The sequence below is a fragment of the Diaporthe batatas genome (genome assembly GCF_019321695.1).
Source record: "Diaporthe batatas strain CRI 302-4 chromosome Unknown Contig00003, whole genome shotgun sequence".
Lineage (NCBI taxonomy): Eukaryota > Fungi > Ascomycota > Sordariomycetes > Diaporthales > Diaporthaceae > Diaporthe > Diaporthe batatas.
Genome location: NW_025408550.1, coordinates 1,798,804 through 1,814,715, shown reverse-complemented (window position 1 = coordinate 1,814,715; position 15,912 = coordinate 1,798,804). Strand labels below are relative to the sequence as shown.

Below are 15,912 nucleotides of genomic sequence, written 5' to 3'. Positions count from 1 at the left end.
TGGAAAAGGCCAGCACCGAAAAAGCCGGATCTCATGGGTTGCATTTGTTCCGCAATGTGGACGCTGCAAGTTACCAGAAGCATCTGATATCTGAGGAGTCTGGCACCACTTTCCCCTCCTAGTGGCATGGTTAGACAGCGGATCTACCCGGCCTCGACCAAGGACCCGGCTGCGGCAGGGATCAGCAACACACATTTTCTTTCGTCAAGCTTGCGACTCACAGCCTTTGCGCCGCTGCAGTATTAGTGACTCCTCGATGGCTACAGCTTGCATCTTAATGCAAGCAAGCTTTCCCGTTCTTCCGCCCAGCCACTATTTGTCCCTCGATCGGCTGCATCGGACGCCTCCAGGTGGTGGAGGGCGGGCCCCTATTCACACTCGCTCCAAACTGAACGTGGTTCAGCGAAAGTCTAGGATGATATTCGGCCGATTCGCAAGCATGTGATCGCCCTTTTCAGCGCCTCCGAACACCTCATGGCAACATCTTCTTAATAAGGCACAAATGGTGTCTTCATATCGGTTCTGTGTTCTTGACCCGCTTGTGATGTGTACCGAGATATATAATATATACATCTCTCGTGCAATGTCGGTCGGCGCCGCAAAGTTGTGGAGCCCGCCTGCTGCGAAGCCTCTCATGTCCAAGGCAGAGACGCCTCTGGGGTGATCTCGGGACTGAGAATGGTCTGACGTCCCCGCATTGGCGGGGGACACATTGCGCCAGATGGTCCCCCAGATTTTGCTATGCAACCTCCCTGGCCACGCCGGCACTGTGCGAGGGACGTTGGTCCAGATGTATACGAGACATCAGATCGATGAGACAGCCACCATCTCGCTGCGTACTGCCGGGTCTCCAAGCGGGTGATCTGCAAGAGTTGACTGCGGCGGTTAGTGGGGGAGAGGGAGGTCTGGAACCTACCGGCGCATGGCTATCAGTCGTCACAGCAGTATAAAACAGGCTGTCTTGGTGTGTGCATCCTTGTACCGGTCTGCTGGGGGACAATGAGAGCATAACGGGGGCCAGGCAGCCCCCGTGGTTATGTACTCGGCGCCCGATCCGGAGCTCGCTACCTCTCTTCCTGACCAGCCCGAGAACTGGAATACGGCTCACGAGTGGACACGCAGGTCACCCTGGTGCATACGGCCCTTTTTCCCCGTCGGCGATCCCTGGATCTGAGCAAGATTTCACATGCGACTGTGTGCATTGAGGTAAGGAGTTCTGAGGGTTCGGCTTGGCTGGAAACTTAGACCTGCTGTCGGGTCCAGTGGTCGGGATGTGAGTGGTCTCTGCGTACTCTTGAGTGTCAAGCGTAACGTCGGGAAGCATGGCGGGATGACGCGAGAGCTTACGGAATCCGAGGAACAAGGTTTTGGTGGGTGCCGTGGGTGTAGGCCTTGCATGTGCCTGTGTTCATTCCTGTTGGCCGTCGAGCGCCAGGCAGTCTCGCGATGCGGTGACGTGTTGTTGAATATCACCACTGCGGTGGGAAGATGGCAGCTACTGGCTGTGCATATCAATTTGATGACGAGGGACCGTCGCAGGTAGGCATGAATCTTTAAACGTCCAGCAAACTGGCATGTGTGGGAATATCTCACGATAAAGATGCGAGGGCACCTCGGAGTGACCGCGTCGGAATGAACAGGTCCATTTCCAAGCTCCGCCCTTCCCCTCGGGCCCGGGGGAGAAACAAGAAGGTTACGCCCCACAGACTACAGAAAGTAAAGCAGGTACAATCTATCCATGTCCCTCTACATGGGATATACACGACATTGGAGGCCCCATCAACAAGCACACACGCACGCACACAAAAGCTTGCTCACTTCCTCTCACTCACTCCCTCCCGCGACCTTCCCTGGACCGGGCCCAAGTGGATGGGACGGCAACGTAACTTTGAGGGCTAGAGCTGCGCTCACATGCGTCAACGAAGACAGACGTTCCCCTGTGACTTACGCCAAGATGGGCGATGTAAATGATATACTTCTTAACGGCGTGTCATGGCTGTTGCTTTTCTCTTGTCCCGGCCAGAGGATGGATTCACATGGGAGGGCAGTGAACACAACCCACCCCTCCCAACATTTCTTGGTGAACGAATATGGACTATACACACCCACTCCTTCTTTGAACAAGTTGTGGCATGAAATGAAAGCACAGTATTTTTCTTTCCGGCTGTTATTGTTGGCAGGCAGGCAGGTAGTCAAGCATGAAGCCAGCCCATCTCTCGGCCTTTGGCTTTGCACCCTCGAACCGTACGAGTACACATACCTCCATGAGCTCCGTCAGTTCATGCTTTCCCTTTGCTGATCGTTTAATGACCATCCATTTCGCCATGCGGAGCGGACTGGGCCAGTATCCCCTTGTCTCCGGGCCGAGGCTGCATGAGCGGAGGGCCACTTCGGACGCTCGCTCGGAACCTTGGGGTTACGCACAGCTGTTGGCGAGAGCCGTGCTTCTCTTGGCCGGCCTGAGTCTCCAGTAAGGAGGGCAGATACAGACAGTTCGGACAGAGTAGGGCATCTCTGGTCTGGGCGAGGGCCGGGGAGGCGATATTCCCCGTTTGTGGGTGGGGTTTTGTTTATGTCCCCCGGAACCAGAACGCATGACTGAGCACGCTGTGCCTCGCGGTCACGGCAGCGAGACCGAGGCTCGGGCAAAGGTTGCTGATGAGGCATAGATGTTGCGTTGGTATGGTATGGTTAAGCTGAGGGAGGGGGGCCCGGACAACGGTCCTCGTGGCAAGTCTCCTTCTCGCTGAGACTAGTGCAGGCACTGAGACGGCAGCGCTGACACCCGATCGTTTCGTCCGTCAGGGAGGCGTTGAGTGCGCCGCCTGTGATGAGGTGCTGCCGTTCCTGCACGCTCGCGGGGCCACAGTCTCCAGGGAACATGCGAACCGCCGTGCTTCGGGGGGAGGGGGGGGGGGAGTGGGCATTCTCGTGCGATGGAGCAGCCTCGACCCGACGCCTCATTTTCCTCCAGTGAGCCGCTATTGAGGAGTCGACTGGATCCTTCGAACCCATCGAGGAGCTGATCCCCAAGTTAAACATTGTGGATTCGGTGCTGTCGACGAGGGGGGTCCTGACATGCCACTTGGAACTCCTTGCTCCAAAGCGGTTCAAGATTTTTAAAGAATTGTTTGCTTTTGATCAATCCCATCTATTACATAACCAATCTATTTCCCCTCGTAGCCTCACATCGCTTGCTGCGCGGCTCCGAGTCCGCCTCGTGTGTGTGTGTGTGTGCCCCCTCCAAACGCCGTTCAACCCATGGACGAGATCATCATCACCAAATCGCGTGCGTCATCCCTTATAATATGTCGTCCCTCGGACTGCCCCACGCGCTACCGTCACGCAGTCCCGTCTCCGAAACACACCCTCGCTCCGCATTCGTGCTGCTCAGTTGCCCAAGTAGCTCCGGATCGCGCCTTGCAGCTTGGTGGCGCCCTCTCCCAGCACCTGGGTCAGGTTCTCTAGGTCGTCGCCGGCGGTGATGCCGAATTTCCGCACAAAGTCCTTGGCGGCGCTCTCCAGGTCGCCGTAGTCCTCGCCGTTGTCCTCGTCCTCGGGTCGGCCGAAGTAGGCGTTGGAGGAGATGGCGGTGGCGCCCTCGAAGCCTTGCAGGCGGGTCTTGGCCTCGGCCTGCGCGTTGGGGTCGTACTGACCCTTGCCGAAGAACTCGTCGGAAGAGATGCCCTTCTGGTTTCCGAACTTGCTTCGCGCATAGTTCTCGCCGTCATCTGTGTTCGCGTCAGCGGACTACTCAGTCGTATTGGGGCGAGCAGAGAACATACCGTTGGAGGAGGAAGCCTTGATAGGCCCAACAGACCCAAAACCGCGGGCTGCTTCTTTCTTTGGCTGTGCCGCAGCCTTCTGGCCCCCGATTTGTCCGAAACCCAGACGGCCCATTCCCATGCCTAGTCGCTCCATCTCCGAGGCGGACTTCTCGCGTGTGTGGGACGCCGAACCGTAGCCTCCACGTGGCGGGCTGACAGGGGTGGGCGAGACGATGTTGCCGGAGTCGCTCTTGTTCGCACCAGCCTTCTTGGCCTCGGCAGCCTCCTCATCGGGGTTGTAGCCCAGCTTCTCGATGCGCTCTGCCTCCTCCCTAGCCTTCTTCTCGGCCTCGTCGAAGTCGATGTCGGCAGTGGTGACCTTCTTCGCGCCGAGCTTGGAGCCCGCCTTCTTTGCGCCCAGCACGTTCGTCTTCCTGGCGCCGGTCGTGCCTTTCTTCAGTGCCGCGGAGTGTGTTATACGGCTGGCGGCAGGCTTGGATTCGGTGGAGTCGGTTCGAGAAAGAGGCGAGGCGGTGCGAGCGATATCCTTTCCAGCACCGTTGGAGTCTCCAGCCTTGAGGAAAGGTGACGGTGTGCGACCAATGGCAGACGGGGTGCCAGTTCGGGAGACGGGAGGGGTGGGCTTCTTGATGGCCGGCTTATCCCAGGAAGAAAAGAAGTCGTCATCAGGCTCGCCAGCAGGAGTGGAGGTTCCATCATCGACCTCGCCATCAATGACAACCTCGCCTGGATACCTAAGGGGGCGGTCAGTCATGTGGTCATGCAAACACACGTGGGGGGGGCGCTCCCGACATACTCTTGGGCATCCCTAGCTGCCCGCTTCTTGAGCTCCTCCTTGTACTTGGTTGCGGCGTTGGACTGGTACTTGGTCTTGGGGTCCTTGCTGTTCAGGGCGGCGGTCCCGCCATTCTGCTGGAAGAACTTGGTGGCAGACTCGTTGCCGCCAACCTTCATGACACGGAGCTGGTCCCATTGCCATTCTATCCCGTAATCAGCGGCGGCGCCGGATGTGTGGGTTTCGCAGAGGACACTTACGGTCGAGGTTGGTGGATCGAACAAAGGAGATGTGGACACCGAGGTTTCGATGGTTGGAGGAACAGTCAAGGCAGAGATAGATGCCTAGAGGTACGGATGTCCATGTTGGGTTCTTCTGTCCACAATCGAAACAGATCTGTGTGGGAAGCACAGGTCAGCAGTGGTCGGCGGGAGGATGTAGGAGACTCGAAGTGGCCGCAGCGGCGATAAGCTTCCCGGGACAAGCTGAGGGCACATTGCGTAGGACAGCACGAACCTTGTTTGCTGGCTTCGTCTTCAACTTCTCGAAGATCTTCAGCGACTGCTGCTTGGACGCAAGCCCGCTCATTTTGGCGACGGAGGACGGTCGACTCTGTAAGAAGGGATACCGAGCTTTCTGAGAGTTTCCGGCGATAAGGACTGGATTTTTGGTTTCTGTGCTTCCCGGAGGCGACGGGCGGTAGTTGAGCAAGTGGGCGGACGGCGGGATGCTGCGAGATGGATTAAGGGGTTGAAAGGGACAGCGCGACGAATTAATTGCAGTGAAGCCCAATGCTACCGACTAGGCGCAAGGTCGGTCCCGCACGGCGCCAGCGCCAGCGGCCAGCCGCCAAGCCAACACCCACTCTGCCTCTCTTTGCTGTGTGGTGGCTTATTGATTCGGGTCTAGCCGTCCTGGGACTAGCGCATCGGGCCCAGCATCCAAGCTCCAGATTCTTGGGCTGCTACTACGCAGTGCCTGCTGTGAAATAGTGGGACATCTGATGAACCCACCTCGGTCACTCACACAAGGGAAAAGCTGTAACCTCATCACTGCGTTCACGTATTCTCACACGCAGTCCCTCCTTCTCATTTGCCCCTGAGCAATGGAAGCTTCACAGCAGCCAGGATGAAGACAATCGCAACCGCGTCAATCCTGCGGCCGGCCACCATCGCCAGCAGCTGTCACCCGGTGCTGCTGCCCCTCGCCGCGCGGAGGAGTTATGCGGCGCAGGGGGGCTCCTCGACCACCTCGAAACGCCGCTCCGTGACCCCCTTCAACGACAATGGCCACGTGCCGTGGACCCAGCTGTCAGCAGCGGAAAAGGCAGGGAGGGCGGCGCAGCAGTCCTTCAACTTTGGTTTCATCTTGGTCGGCGTCGGCCTGACCGGCGTCGTCGGCTACTTCCTCTTCACCGACGTCTTCTCCCCCGAGAGCAAGACCACCTATTTCAACCGTGCCGTCGACCGCATCAGGAAGGACCACCGGTGCCTCGAGCTGCTCGGGGACGGCAAGAAGATCAGGGCGCACGGCGAGGAGACCAACAACAGATGGGCTAGGTCGCGGCCCATCGCCTCCACGGAGAGGACGGACTCCATGGGGGCCCACCACCTTCTGATGCACTTTTATGTGAGTGCCGATTGTGTTTGGTCCTGTCATAGTCTCTAGGACTTTTACTGACTATCGAAAAGCTGGAGGGCCCGCTCAACAAGGGCTCGGCGCATATACATCTCATCAGATATGCCGGGCAGAGTGAGCACCAGTACAAGTATTTTTACGTGGACGTCAAGGGGCACCAGAGGATATACCTCGAGAACGCCGATACCAAACCGCGCGAGGAAGGCGGCAGAGGGACCAAGTTGTTTGGTATCAAATGGAGTTGATGCGCAATTTGTGACGCTAAAGGTGCTCCTATACCATGGCCGGTCGATCAGCAAGCAAGATCGCTAATTAGCCAGCTGACAGCTGTGCTCCTATGAATACTGTACAATATGGACAAGTCTACAAGCGTTCCCAATTCTCTTCACAGTGAATGTATATGTTGTAAACGAGACTACTGCACAACCCTTCAAAAAACACGTTACAAATGTCGCATCGACGGGAGTTGTCAAGAAAGGCCCTCAGCGAGGACGAGTACAAGTGCGCGGTGACATGGTGGGTCCAAAACGGTCATACTCATTTTCTCATTCTCTGAACGCCCTTGTATCGTCTAACACGACAACGAAGACATCTTGCAATGCGACTCCTATAGCTCTCGGCCCAGCTTATATGGCCCACGCATCTCTCATCATAAGGAGATGCGATGCAATATTGAGATACACGGAGAGAGAGAAAAAATAAAAATAAAAAGAATCCGAGAGTTATTTTCATTTACAGCTTCGATGAGACCTTGACCAGCTGGCTTCCCCGCTGCAGCGACGCGGCGGCGTCGGTGACAAACTCATCCACGATCTCCTTGGCGCTCTTCTTCTCGTTGCAGACGGCGGCGCACTGGCCCATGAGGAAGGGGCGGAACTGGTCCATGAGCTCGTCGACGTCGACGTCCTCGACGGTGGCGCCGCCGACGTCGAGGCCCTTGGGGGGCTCCTTCATGTCGCCGTTCATGACGCTGTCGAGGTCCTTCTCGTAGGGCAGGACGCCCTTGGCGGTCAGCTCCCTGATCTCGTCCTGGCGCTGGGTCTCCCAGTTGACGATGTAGGGGTTCTTGCGGACGCGCAGGGGGCGGCCGGTGAAGATGAGGGTGCGGATGGTGTCGTCGAAGCTGGCGGTGCGGACGGCCTCCTTGTGGGCCTCGGGGGCGCCGGCCTCCTCGGCCAGGATGAAGCGGGTGCCGACCCAGACGGCGCTGGCGCCCATCATGAGCGAGGCGGCCAGCAGGTTGCCGTTGTGGATGCCGCCGGCGGCGATGACCTGGACGGGCTGGCCAGTCAGGGGGCTCTTGTGGCCCCTGACGGCCTCGACGACGGCGGGGATCAGGATGGTGGTGGCGACGTCGCCGGTGTGGCCGCCGCCCTCGCCGCCCTGGGCGCAGATGATGTCGACGCCCAGGTCGAGGCACTTCTTGACGTGCTTGGGGTGGCCGATCATGTTCATGTACAGGATGCCGTTCTTGTGCAGGCGCTCGACGACGTGCTTGGGGGGGACGCCGACGGCGGAGACGAACAGCTTGGCGCCGCTCTCGATGACAATATCGACCAGCTGGTCCAGCTTGCCCTTGGTGTAGTCGTAGTTGGTCTTGCGGGCGTTGCCGCCGACCTGGGGGAGCAGCAGGTCGACGCCGAAGGGGGCGGACTTGTCGGTCAGGTAGGACTTGAGCTCGTCGATCTGGTCCTTGAGCATCTCAGGGGTGTAGCCGACACCGCCGATGACGCCCATGCCGCCGGCGTTGGTGACAGCAGCGGCCAGCTTGGGCCCCGCGGCAACGTTCATGCCGGCGAGCAGGACGGGGTGGTTGATCTTGAGAAGATCGGTGATGGGGGTGCGGATTTTCTCTACATTTTGAGGACAGCTGTCAGTCCACGCTCAACCGGCGGTATGCGGGAGGAGAGGCGGGACGCAAAGGGGGGGGGGATGGGAATACGCACGTGGTGAAGCCATCTTGAGGGTATCTGTATTTGCGCTTGCGCTTGTTGTTATGTACAAACCGGGTTCAACGGGATACTGATTCCAGAGCGACCAAGGAAATTTGAAGATGAAGGAAAAAGAAATATGAGGCACGTTCCCGAGAGGGAGAAGGGGGAGGCGGCGGAGGCGGCGCGAGCGGGAACATCGTGCGAACACACATGTTTGGCGGTTGGGGTGTGGGGACAGGATCTGGGGTACTGTGAGCCGAGGCACAGGCTCGGTCGTCTGACGATTGGGAGCCCGGCACATCGATGCGACGGAGCAAATCCCACGTTCAGGGTCGCAGCATCGCCGCCGTGCAGAACGTGCCGAGGCACTTTGCTAGTGATGCACCTGCAAGACTTGGCATTTTTGACTTTATGAATCGTTGATCCGCTCCGGTCTGTTTGTTAGTGTAGTGTCCAGTCTATTAGATCAGAGGTGAGACTTGGTCAAGTCCTCCCTTGGTAGGTAAAGGACAGGCACAGACACCCCTCGACCAGGCGTTCGGGTCCCGCTAATACCCGGTGTGCTCTGCGGCAAGTGCCCCATTGTATTCCGCTCGCTTGGCCCAACCTGGGCTGGCTCAGTCTGGCTGGTGCAGTGGTCTTGGAGTATTGGAGCCTCAAAGGGCGGGCGGTAGGGCGGGACTGAGTCGAGTCTCAGGCTGTTTTCGGGGGCCGGCCAGGCCTATTGTCGACACGATTCACCCAATCATGACTCGACCCTCTCGGGAAACGGGCCACCTGAGAGGCGAATGTTAGACCTGATTCTCATCAACCTCCCCCGGCTTGATGAATATGAGAGCCTTCTCATTTGTTTTCTCACCTCGTCCCCTGTCCTCGAGAATATGTAGCAATGTCGTTAGAGTGGCGCCCTCAAGGTCTGCATCAGCTCGAGCTCAGGCCCGACTCCCTTCCTCGGCCGTAGTCAGCGCCATCGCCAGCGCGAAAAAATCCTTCTCATCCTCGACCCCGAGGCCAAAATCATTCACCCGGTATACTCTGCCTGCACAGATCCGCATAGACCGTGCCAGCGACATGACCGCCGACAAGAGGCCTCACAGGGCCTATATTGCCCTGGGCAGCAACCTCGGCGACCGCATCGCCGAGATCGAGAGGGCATGCCGTGAGATGGACGCCAGGGGCATCAGGGTGAAGCGGACGAGCAGCCTGTGGGAGACAGAGCCCATGTATGTCACAGACCAGGACCGCTTTGTCAATGGGGCCTGCGAGGTTGGTAATAATAAACCCATGTGCAAGTGATGGCCCAGTCGACTTACACGGAACAGGTCGAGACAACCCTGGAGCCCCTCGACCTTCTGGACCAGCTTCAGGATATCGAGAACTCTATGGGCCGCAACAAGGTGATCGACAAGGGGCCGAGGAATATCGATCTTGATATCCTACTATACGACGACCAGGTCGTCGATCATGAGAGACTCAAGGTCCCACATATCGGCATTCCGGAGAGGGAGTTCGTGCTCCGCCCTCTGGCAGAGTGAGTGGATGAGTTCTTTCTCTGCCCGTGGCTGGCTTGCTTTGACTTACAACGTGCAGACTCATCCCTACCAAGGCATTATACCCTCAAAACCCTTGGAAGTTCACCCAGGACTACCTCAATGAGCTCCCACCATCGTCACCACCTCTGACAACGCTCACGCCCCTGTCGCCATCTCAGCCCCCCCTGCAGGCCTTCAAGTCGTCCCGCAAGACCCACGTCATGGCCATCCTCAACATGACGCCCGACTCCTTCTCCGACGGCGGCCTGCACCCGGCCTCGACACAGCCGAGCCTCGCAGACACCATCCGGTCCTTTGTCGCATCCGGGGCGACCATGATCGACGTCGGCGGCCAGTCCACGGCGCCCAACCGCCCCGAGGTCACCGCCGCCGAGGAGCTCGCCCGCGTCCTGCCCGCCATCAAGCTCATCCGCTCCATCCCGGAGGCGAGGGACGTCCTCATCAGCGTGGACACGTACCGCGCCTCCGTGGCCGAGGCGGCATCCGAGGCCGGCGCCGACATCATCAACGACGTGTCGGCCGGCGCCATGGACCCGGACATGCTGCCGACCGTGGCGCGGCTGGGCAAGACGGTGTGCCTGATGCACATGCGCGGCACGCCGGCCACGATGAGCAAGCTGAACGACTACGGCAGCGGCGGCGGCGGCGGCGGCAGCAGCGGCAGCGAGGACCTGCCGCCGCTCACGGGCGACGGGCTGATCCCGGCCGTCGCGCGGGAGCTGCTGGAGCGCGTGGCGGCGGCGGAGGCGGCGGGCGTGCGCAGGTGGCGCATCATCCTCGACCCGGGGCTGGGCTTCGCCAAGCTGGGCGAGCAGAACCTGTCCATCCTGCGGCACCTGCACGAGCTGCGGTCCTGGCCGGGCCTGCGGGGCCTCCCCTGGCTGGTGGGCTCGAGCAGGAAGAGCTTCGTCGGCAAGTTCACGGGCGTGTCGAGGCCCGCCGACCGCATCTGGGGCACCGCGGCCACGGTCGCCGCCGCCGTCGAGGGGGGCGCCGACGTCGTGAGGGTGCACGATGTCAAGGAGATGGGCCAGGTCGTCAGGATGTCTGATGCCATCTGGAGATACTAGGGATGGGAGGGGACCCACCCCGTGGACAGGCGAGAAGAACTAGGATCACAGGATCACTGGAGAAGGGTGGGAGTGTGGGAGAGGTCGAGGTGGAAGGGTAGGGGGTGAGGGCCGGGCGGCTCTGGGTGGGCCATGATGCTCCCGACCCTCCAACTACGCTTGGTGGCTTGAGATCCTCACACACCCATCAAGATACAGGCCGGCCCGATGAGCGGATGGGCCAAAGTCCAGAGATCGTGGTGCCATCTATAGGGGAGGGGGGGGGGGAACAGACAGTCACAAAACAAAAAAAAAATGACAATGATTCCCACCTTGCATTGTGGCCCGATCGGATGCATCTCCCTTAATTTCCGAACAAATCAACTCTGCGGTTGCCGTCCGTCGACACTGGGAGACCAAGCGAAGGCGGCCTGCCTGCCCGCCTGCTGCTCCTGCATACCGTACAGGGTAAGAGACTGCGGTCCCTATCCGCAGCAAGCAAGGACGGCTAATCACATCGCCTGCTTTACTCGCTTCGTCGCCTTGCACACACACACTCCCAGATCGCCCCAGTGTTATGCAGATCGCGTCCCCACCCCCTCCCCAAGAGGCATCAAGCACTAAGCGTTGGTGTGTGTGTGTGTGTGTGTGTGGGTATGTGGGTGGTTTGGCGCCCGGATGGGGCACCCATGCGAGAGGCTTCTTCTTTACCGACCCATCCTACAGTCTGCGTTGTATAATATGGGCGGCCGCTCCAACACGCGCTCGCTCGTCTACGATGGAACCTTGTCGTCGACAGACATTCAATAAAAAGGCTCGGCGCGCGCGAAGTGTTGCCCTCGCCCGCGCGAAGCATGTGCCTCTTGCCTCTCTGCCCTGCTCCGGACCAGCATTTGACGAGAGGGGCATGCGCCCACCCGGGACAGACCGTATGTATTTATGCACATGTAAGTATGTGTTGATCCATGTGTGGCCAGGCCATTGTTCACTGACCTCTCCTGGATCTGGGATCTATATCCGCCATCGCGAAAACCCCCAAGAAAAGAATTGATTCCCTCCCTCTTCCTGCCGACCCCCCTGGGCCTTCGATGAGTAATTGCTCTACCGCTTTCCTGCTTGTGCCTGCACTGCACTGCACTGCACTGCCACGCCCTGTACCTGAGGCCGGCGTCGGCGGGCGGACATTGCATTTCCGAACCTCCTCGACACTGTATGCACGATGCGGTCCGAAGTAGGGAGGCAGGTGAAGGGGCAGGCAAAGACACACGAGAGAGAGAGGGAGAGGAGAACAAAACCCCATCCCATCCTTTCCCGGTTTTCCACCCCCGACCTCGTCCCGTCGCGTGACCGGCAAGAATGACGCAGCCGGTGAAGCTGCGACTTTCTTCACCGGGCGCAAGCAAGCGTTGGGGAAGGCATTGACACGCATGTCGCCGGCACCGGGAGAGAAAGAAATTGTTTCGGAAAATTCACTCCGGGATTTCTGTTGCCCATTGCCCCAACACGGAAAATTTCCTTTGAAAAGGGGCCAGGAGGACGAGGTCCGCCCACACTACACTCACGCACGGGCAAAAACAAAAGAAAAAAGGGCGATGAGAGGCAGTGCAGCGTTTGCGATGTGCCGGTACTCGCTTGTGGGACGTGCAGAATGGGGCGACTCACAGCCACGATACTTGAGCGTAATGAAGGCCGATGCGAATGTCGATCAGGAGAACAGAGGAGAGGGGGCCTTTGTCGGTAGCGGCTGCAGAGTAGACTCTGCCGGCAAGTCAGGATTGGCATCAGTTTTCTGGGCAGGCAGATTCCCTGAATGAAGAAGACAGTATGATCGCCTTGAAGCGAGGTATAATGGTCACGATAATGGTCGATGCGTCCTCACGCGGGGCGTTGCCGCCAGCTATGGGCGGCTGTGTGCCAATGCCAACTGTTCGCTCGGAGCAGTGTCGTCCACATGCCTTGTCAAGCCAAGAAGGGGAGATGGCAACGGATCTGATGGCACGCCAGAACGGACAGACATTCGCAGTTCTATTAATCTGCGACACCAGCAGGACGTTGGTGACGCTAGAGATCCAGATCTGGATCCGCCTCAACAGTAATAGGACGGCCTTTGCCAGCCCTTCTTGCACGGATTATCCTCTCCGTCAATCTTGCCTCACTGATCAACTTCTCGTACTCGGCCAATTTTCCGGCTTCAACCGCCGCTTGAGCCGTATGCCCAGCTGTCAAGATGATGGTCTCGATCTTGCCCCAGTCGCCGGCCCAGTCAATCATATCTATCTCATCATCGGGACCGTGTGCGTGAGCTGTGAGCGCCTTTTCCCACGCCCCACAGCCCGTCAGGTCTAGATATTCCAGCCCGTATAGACTCTTGCTCAGCTTCCGCAGGACTAGGATCGCCTCGGACCAGTCGTCGTCCAGCGTGTGGCTGTAGGGGTTCCGACCTCCGTACTGGAACGACTGGCCCTGGGCACTCACCACCTTGGCAAATGTGGCGTTCGGCGTGAGGGACGGAATTGGCCAGTACGCGAGACTGAGATGCGTCAGGGTCGGGAGGTGTGATGAGAAGGCAAGCAGTTGTTTCCAGGAGCAGAGTTTGCTGGTTTCTGGGCTCGCGGCAAGCGAGAGGTGGGTCAGATTTACGAGAAGGGGCCGAGGGATAGCTGTCGACTCCGGAGCGTCCCATGAGTCCAGCAGCGGGCCATCGCCGTCAGGATTTGACGGGAATAGGAAGTTTGAGAGCTCCCGAAGCTTGATGGCCCTTTCGGTTGACATGGACAGGTCTAGATGAGTGATTCCCTCATTCAGAGAACTGGGACTCGGTGGAGGCTCCGTCGCGGCTCCATTGCCGTCATCGTCCTCGGGAGCCTGAGGGAGGAGTATGATCTTCAAGTCCAATAATGACAGTCCGGGCTCATACATCGTGTTGACGTAATGAATTAGAGCCATTCGAACCCGGTCGGGCAGATTGTAAATGTAGTAGAGGTTGTAAGACCTCTGGTATTCCCAATCGAGCGCCATACTGCGCAGAGCGACGTCCATCAGACTCCGCTCTCCTGGCCGGTAAAGACCGGGAAGCAGTCGCTGCTCGTACGCCCCAGCATGATGTCCGTTGGACTCGAGGCTCGGAGCATGCCGTGACAATGACAACCAGCTGCGCGGTGGTGGCGGACCGGCTGGAAGCCTTCGGCCCTGAGCATCAAAGCGAGGAGCAAAACGAGGCCGCCTTCTTGGGGGTGGCCCCGGGGCTTCCGGGACGCCAGGCAATAGGATCTGACGGATTTGTGGCGGCACACTGGGGCCGGCGATATTTGCGACGTGGGCTGAGGTCTGCTGGTCACTGCTATTCAGCCTCGTGCGCCGGAGGGACGCTAGGAGCTGATTTACACTGGGACGATGGTGATCTACAAGCCACGAGCGCCACAAAGTCAGCGTGCATGAGATACAATATGGACAGCCAGAGATGCGAGTAAAGCGGCGCTGGAGCAGGTAGAATAGCGGGCAGGTGCATCAACGCAGCGGGCTCTGCGTAAGTTCCAGTGCTCGATTCTAGGGCCGTGATGGGTCACCTGCTGGAGCGGACTGAGGAATAGACACAGTAGGAACTGGGCGGCAGTTGGTCACTCACCATCATTGCCAGTCGCTGACGTCGAGCTACTTGCAAGAGATGCCGGAGCTGTGGACTGTGGTTTGGAGAATCTGTTGGTGTGTCTTTTCTTGGGCATGACCGCACGACGAGGCCGGGCGCTGTCCTCGTTGTACGACACGAATTCAGTAGGCGAGATACCGAGCAACAAAGCGTGGTCCTCCTCACTTGCCGGTTCCCGTGACAAGTCAGGTGAGGGTGAGGCCGAGAGCAGGCTCGGGGAACGCAGCAAATGTGACAGGGTGCGCCCAGCAGGAGGGGGAAAGGGGTGTGAGGAGCAGTCTGGTCCTGGTCCGGTGTTGCGAGGAGCAGGCGAGATGAGGAACTTGGAAGTAGAATGACAACGAGTTCCTAGGCGGGTACTGGCAGGGGCAGGTCTGAGTCAAACCCAGGCCGCGTACCAAATAGGTAGTAGACCTGTGACTGTATGATGTATCTAGCCAGGGATCAGCCACGCCGTCAAGTTTGCCCCCCCTCTAGAAACTGACCGGCCAAGCAGACAAGTGCAATAGGACACCGGATGCAATGGGTGGTGGTGGATGGGATCGGATGTGATGGAAGGGCATAGAATGGCCCGGAACCGAGCTGCCTGTTGTCGGATGTCAAGCCTTGAACATTAAGCTGGCGAGGATGGCGAGGATGACGAGGATGCTGAGGATCGCGAAGATTACTAGGGTGGTTGTGGTTGGGTGGGGGATGACTTGATGACTGGATCGGTCAGTGACTGGCCTGTCATTCGCTGCGGCCGAGGCAAGCGAGCGGTCAATTGTCCAAGCTGCAGCCTAGAGATGCTTGGCCCATGCGCTGCCGCCCTGGTGCTTGCAGCCTGCTGTAAGTGATAGAGAGCACTGCACTCCGTAAATACTTTGGTTACACCAACACACCAAACCAACCACCACCACCCTGACCGAACCCCCCTCCCCCAAAAAAACAGAGGCAGAACGAAGGCTGATTTAAATAGCCCCCATCCCAGATGCAGAAATATATGCAGATGATGCAGGGTCCAGGAACTTTGGGAGTACCCCGACCAGGTCGCTGAAACTTTAACACCTCACTACCATATGAATCTATGCACCGGGGGGAGTAGCAGTGTAGGAAGAAGGGGGGGGGGGGTAAAGCAGGAGGGTGTGGGTATGAAGGGGGGGTGGTCGATGCTTACTCGTCACATCACAGCCATTGTCCACCTGGCCAATGGTCGACAAGACCGTTGACGTCCAGATATTTCGAGGCGTATAACTCCCAGGAAGTCGGGGCTAAGTTCAAAGATCCGCCGTCTGTGCTCAGCATGTCAAGCTCCTGCCGTTGAGAAGAATTAGGGATGGTAGCATTAATCGTCGGCGATTTCCGCGATACAACGGCCGTTTCCACTGCGGGCGTGTGTAGGCTCTCAGGCTGCTTGCTCGAGACCTTCCAGAGGGGTCCTGCCCGCAAGTGCTAGCAAGCTCTTGCGGGTCGTTTCTATCGGGGCTCCTGTCGTGTTGTGGAAGCTAAGGTGTGATGAGGCAGCCTCAAAGCAGCCTCCTTTCCAGCTC

The 15,912-nt window shown here is 58.6% G+C and overlaps 5 protein-coding genes across 5 annotated transcripts; 2 read left to right on the top strand and 3 right to left on the bottom strand.

Annotated features, from left to right (window-relative positions):
* Positions 1-49: 49 nt before the first annotated feature.
* Positions 50-5,375, bottom strand: KVR01_003449 (ADP-ribosylation factor GTPase-activating protein). The gene is made up of 6 exons (XM_044792758.1): positions 5,080-5,375; positions 4,824-4,959; positions 4,585-4,768; positions 3,786-4,522; positions 222-3,731; positions 50-169 (listed from the first exon to the last, which is right to left on the bottom strand). The coding sequence occupies exons 1-5, from the start codon at positions 5,149-5,151 to the stop codon at positions 3,391-3,393; spliced, it is 1,470 nt and encodes a 489-aa protein (XP_044648464.1). The 5' UTR covers positions 5,152-5,375; the 3' UTR covers positions 50-169; positions 222-3,390.
* A 190-nt stretch (positions 5,376-5,565) lies between these two features.
* KVR01_002133 (uncharacterized protein) lies at positions 5,566-6,673 on the top strand. Its single transcript, XM_044789907.1, has 2 exons — positions 5,566-6,192; positions 6,255-6,673. The coding sequence occupies exons 1-2, from the start codon at positions 5,692-5,694 to the stop codon at positions 6,444-6,446; spliced, it is 693 nt and encodes a 230-aa protein (XP_044647148.1). The 5' UTR covers positions 5,566-5,691; the 3' UTR covers positions 6,447-6,673.
* Positions 6,674-6,684: 11 nt separating this feature from the next.
* Positions 6,685-10,944, bottom strand: KVR01_003937 (uncharacterized protein). The gene is made up of 2 exons (XM_044788879.1): positions 8,148-10,944; positions 6,685-8,054 (listed from the first exon to the last, which is right to left on the bottom strand). Exons 1-2 carry the CDS (start codon positions 8,434-8,436, stop codon positions 6,934-6,936), a joined length of 1,410 nt encoding a protein of 469 aa, XP_044648952.1. The 5' UTR covers positions 8,437-10,944; the 3' UTR covers positions 6,685-6,933.
* On the top strand, positions 8,883-10,758 carry KVR01_003127 (trifunctional dihydropteroate synthetase/dihydrohydroxymethylpterin pyrophosphokinase/dihydroneopterin aldolase FOL1; the record flags this gene model as incomplete). Its single annotated transcript, XM_044783613.1, has 4 exons — positions 8,883-8,925; positions 9,193-9,401; positions 9,458-9,666; positions 9,726-10,758. The coding sequence occupies 4 exons, from the start codon at positions 8,883-8,885 to the stop codon at positions 10,756-10,758; spliced, it is 1,494 nt and encodes a 497-aa protein (XP_044648142.1).
* Positions 10,945-11,293: 349 nt separating the features above from the next.
* KVR01_002604 (uncharacterized protein) lies at positions 11,294-15,912 on the bottom strand. Its single transcript, XM_044786561.1, has 4 exons — positions 15,540-15,912; positions 14,869-15,228; positions 14,363-14,816; positions 11,294-14,138 (listed from the first exon to the last, which is right to left on the bottom strand). Exons 3-4 carry the CDS (start codon positions 14,457-14,459, stop codon positions 12,799-12,801), a joined length of 1,437 nt encoding a protein of 478 aa, XP_044647619.1. The 5' UTR covers positions 14,460-14,816; positions 14,869-15,228; positions 15,540-15,912; the 3' UTR covers positions 11,294-12,798.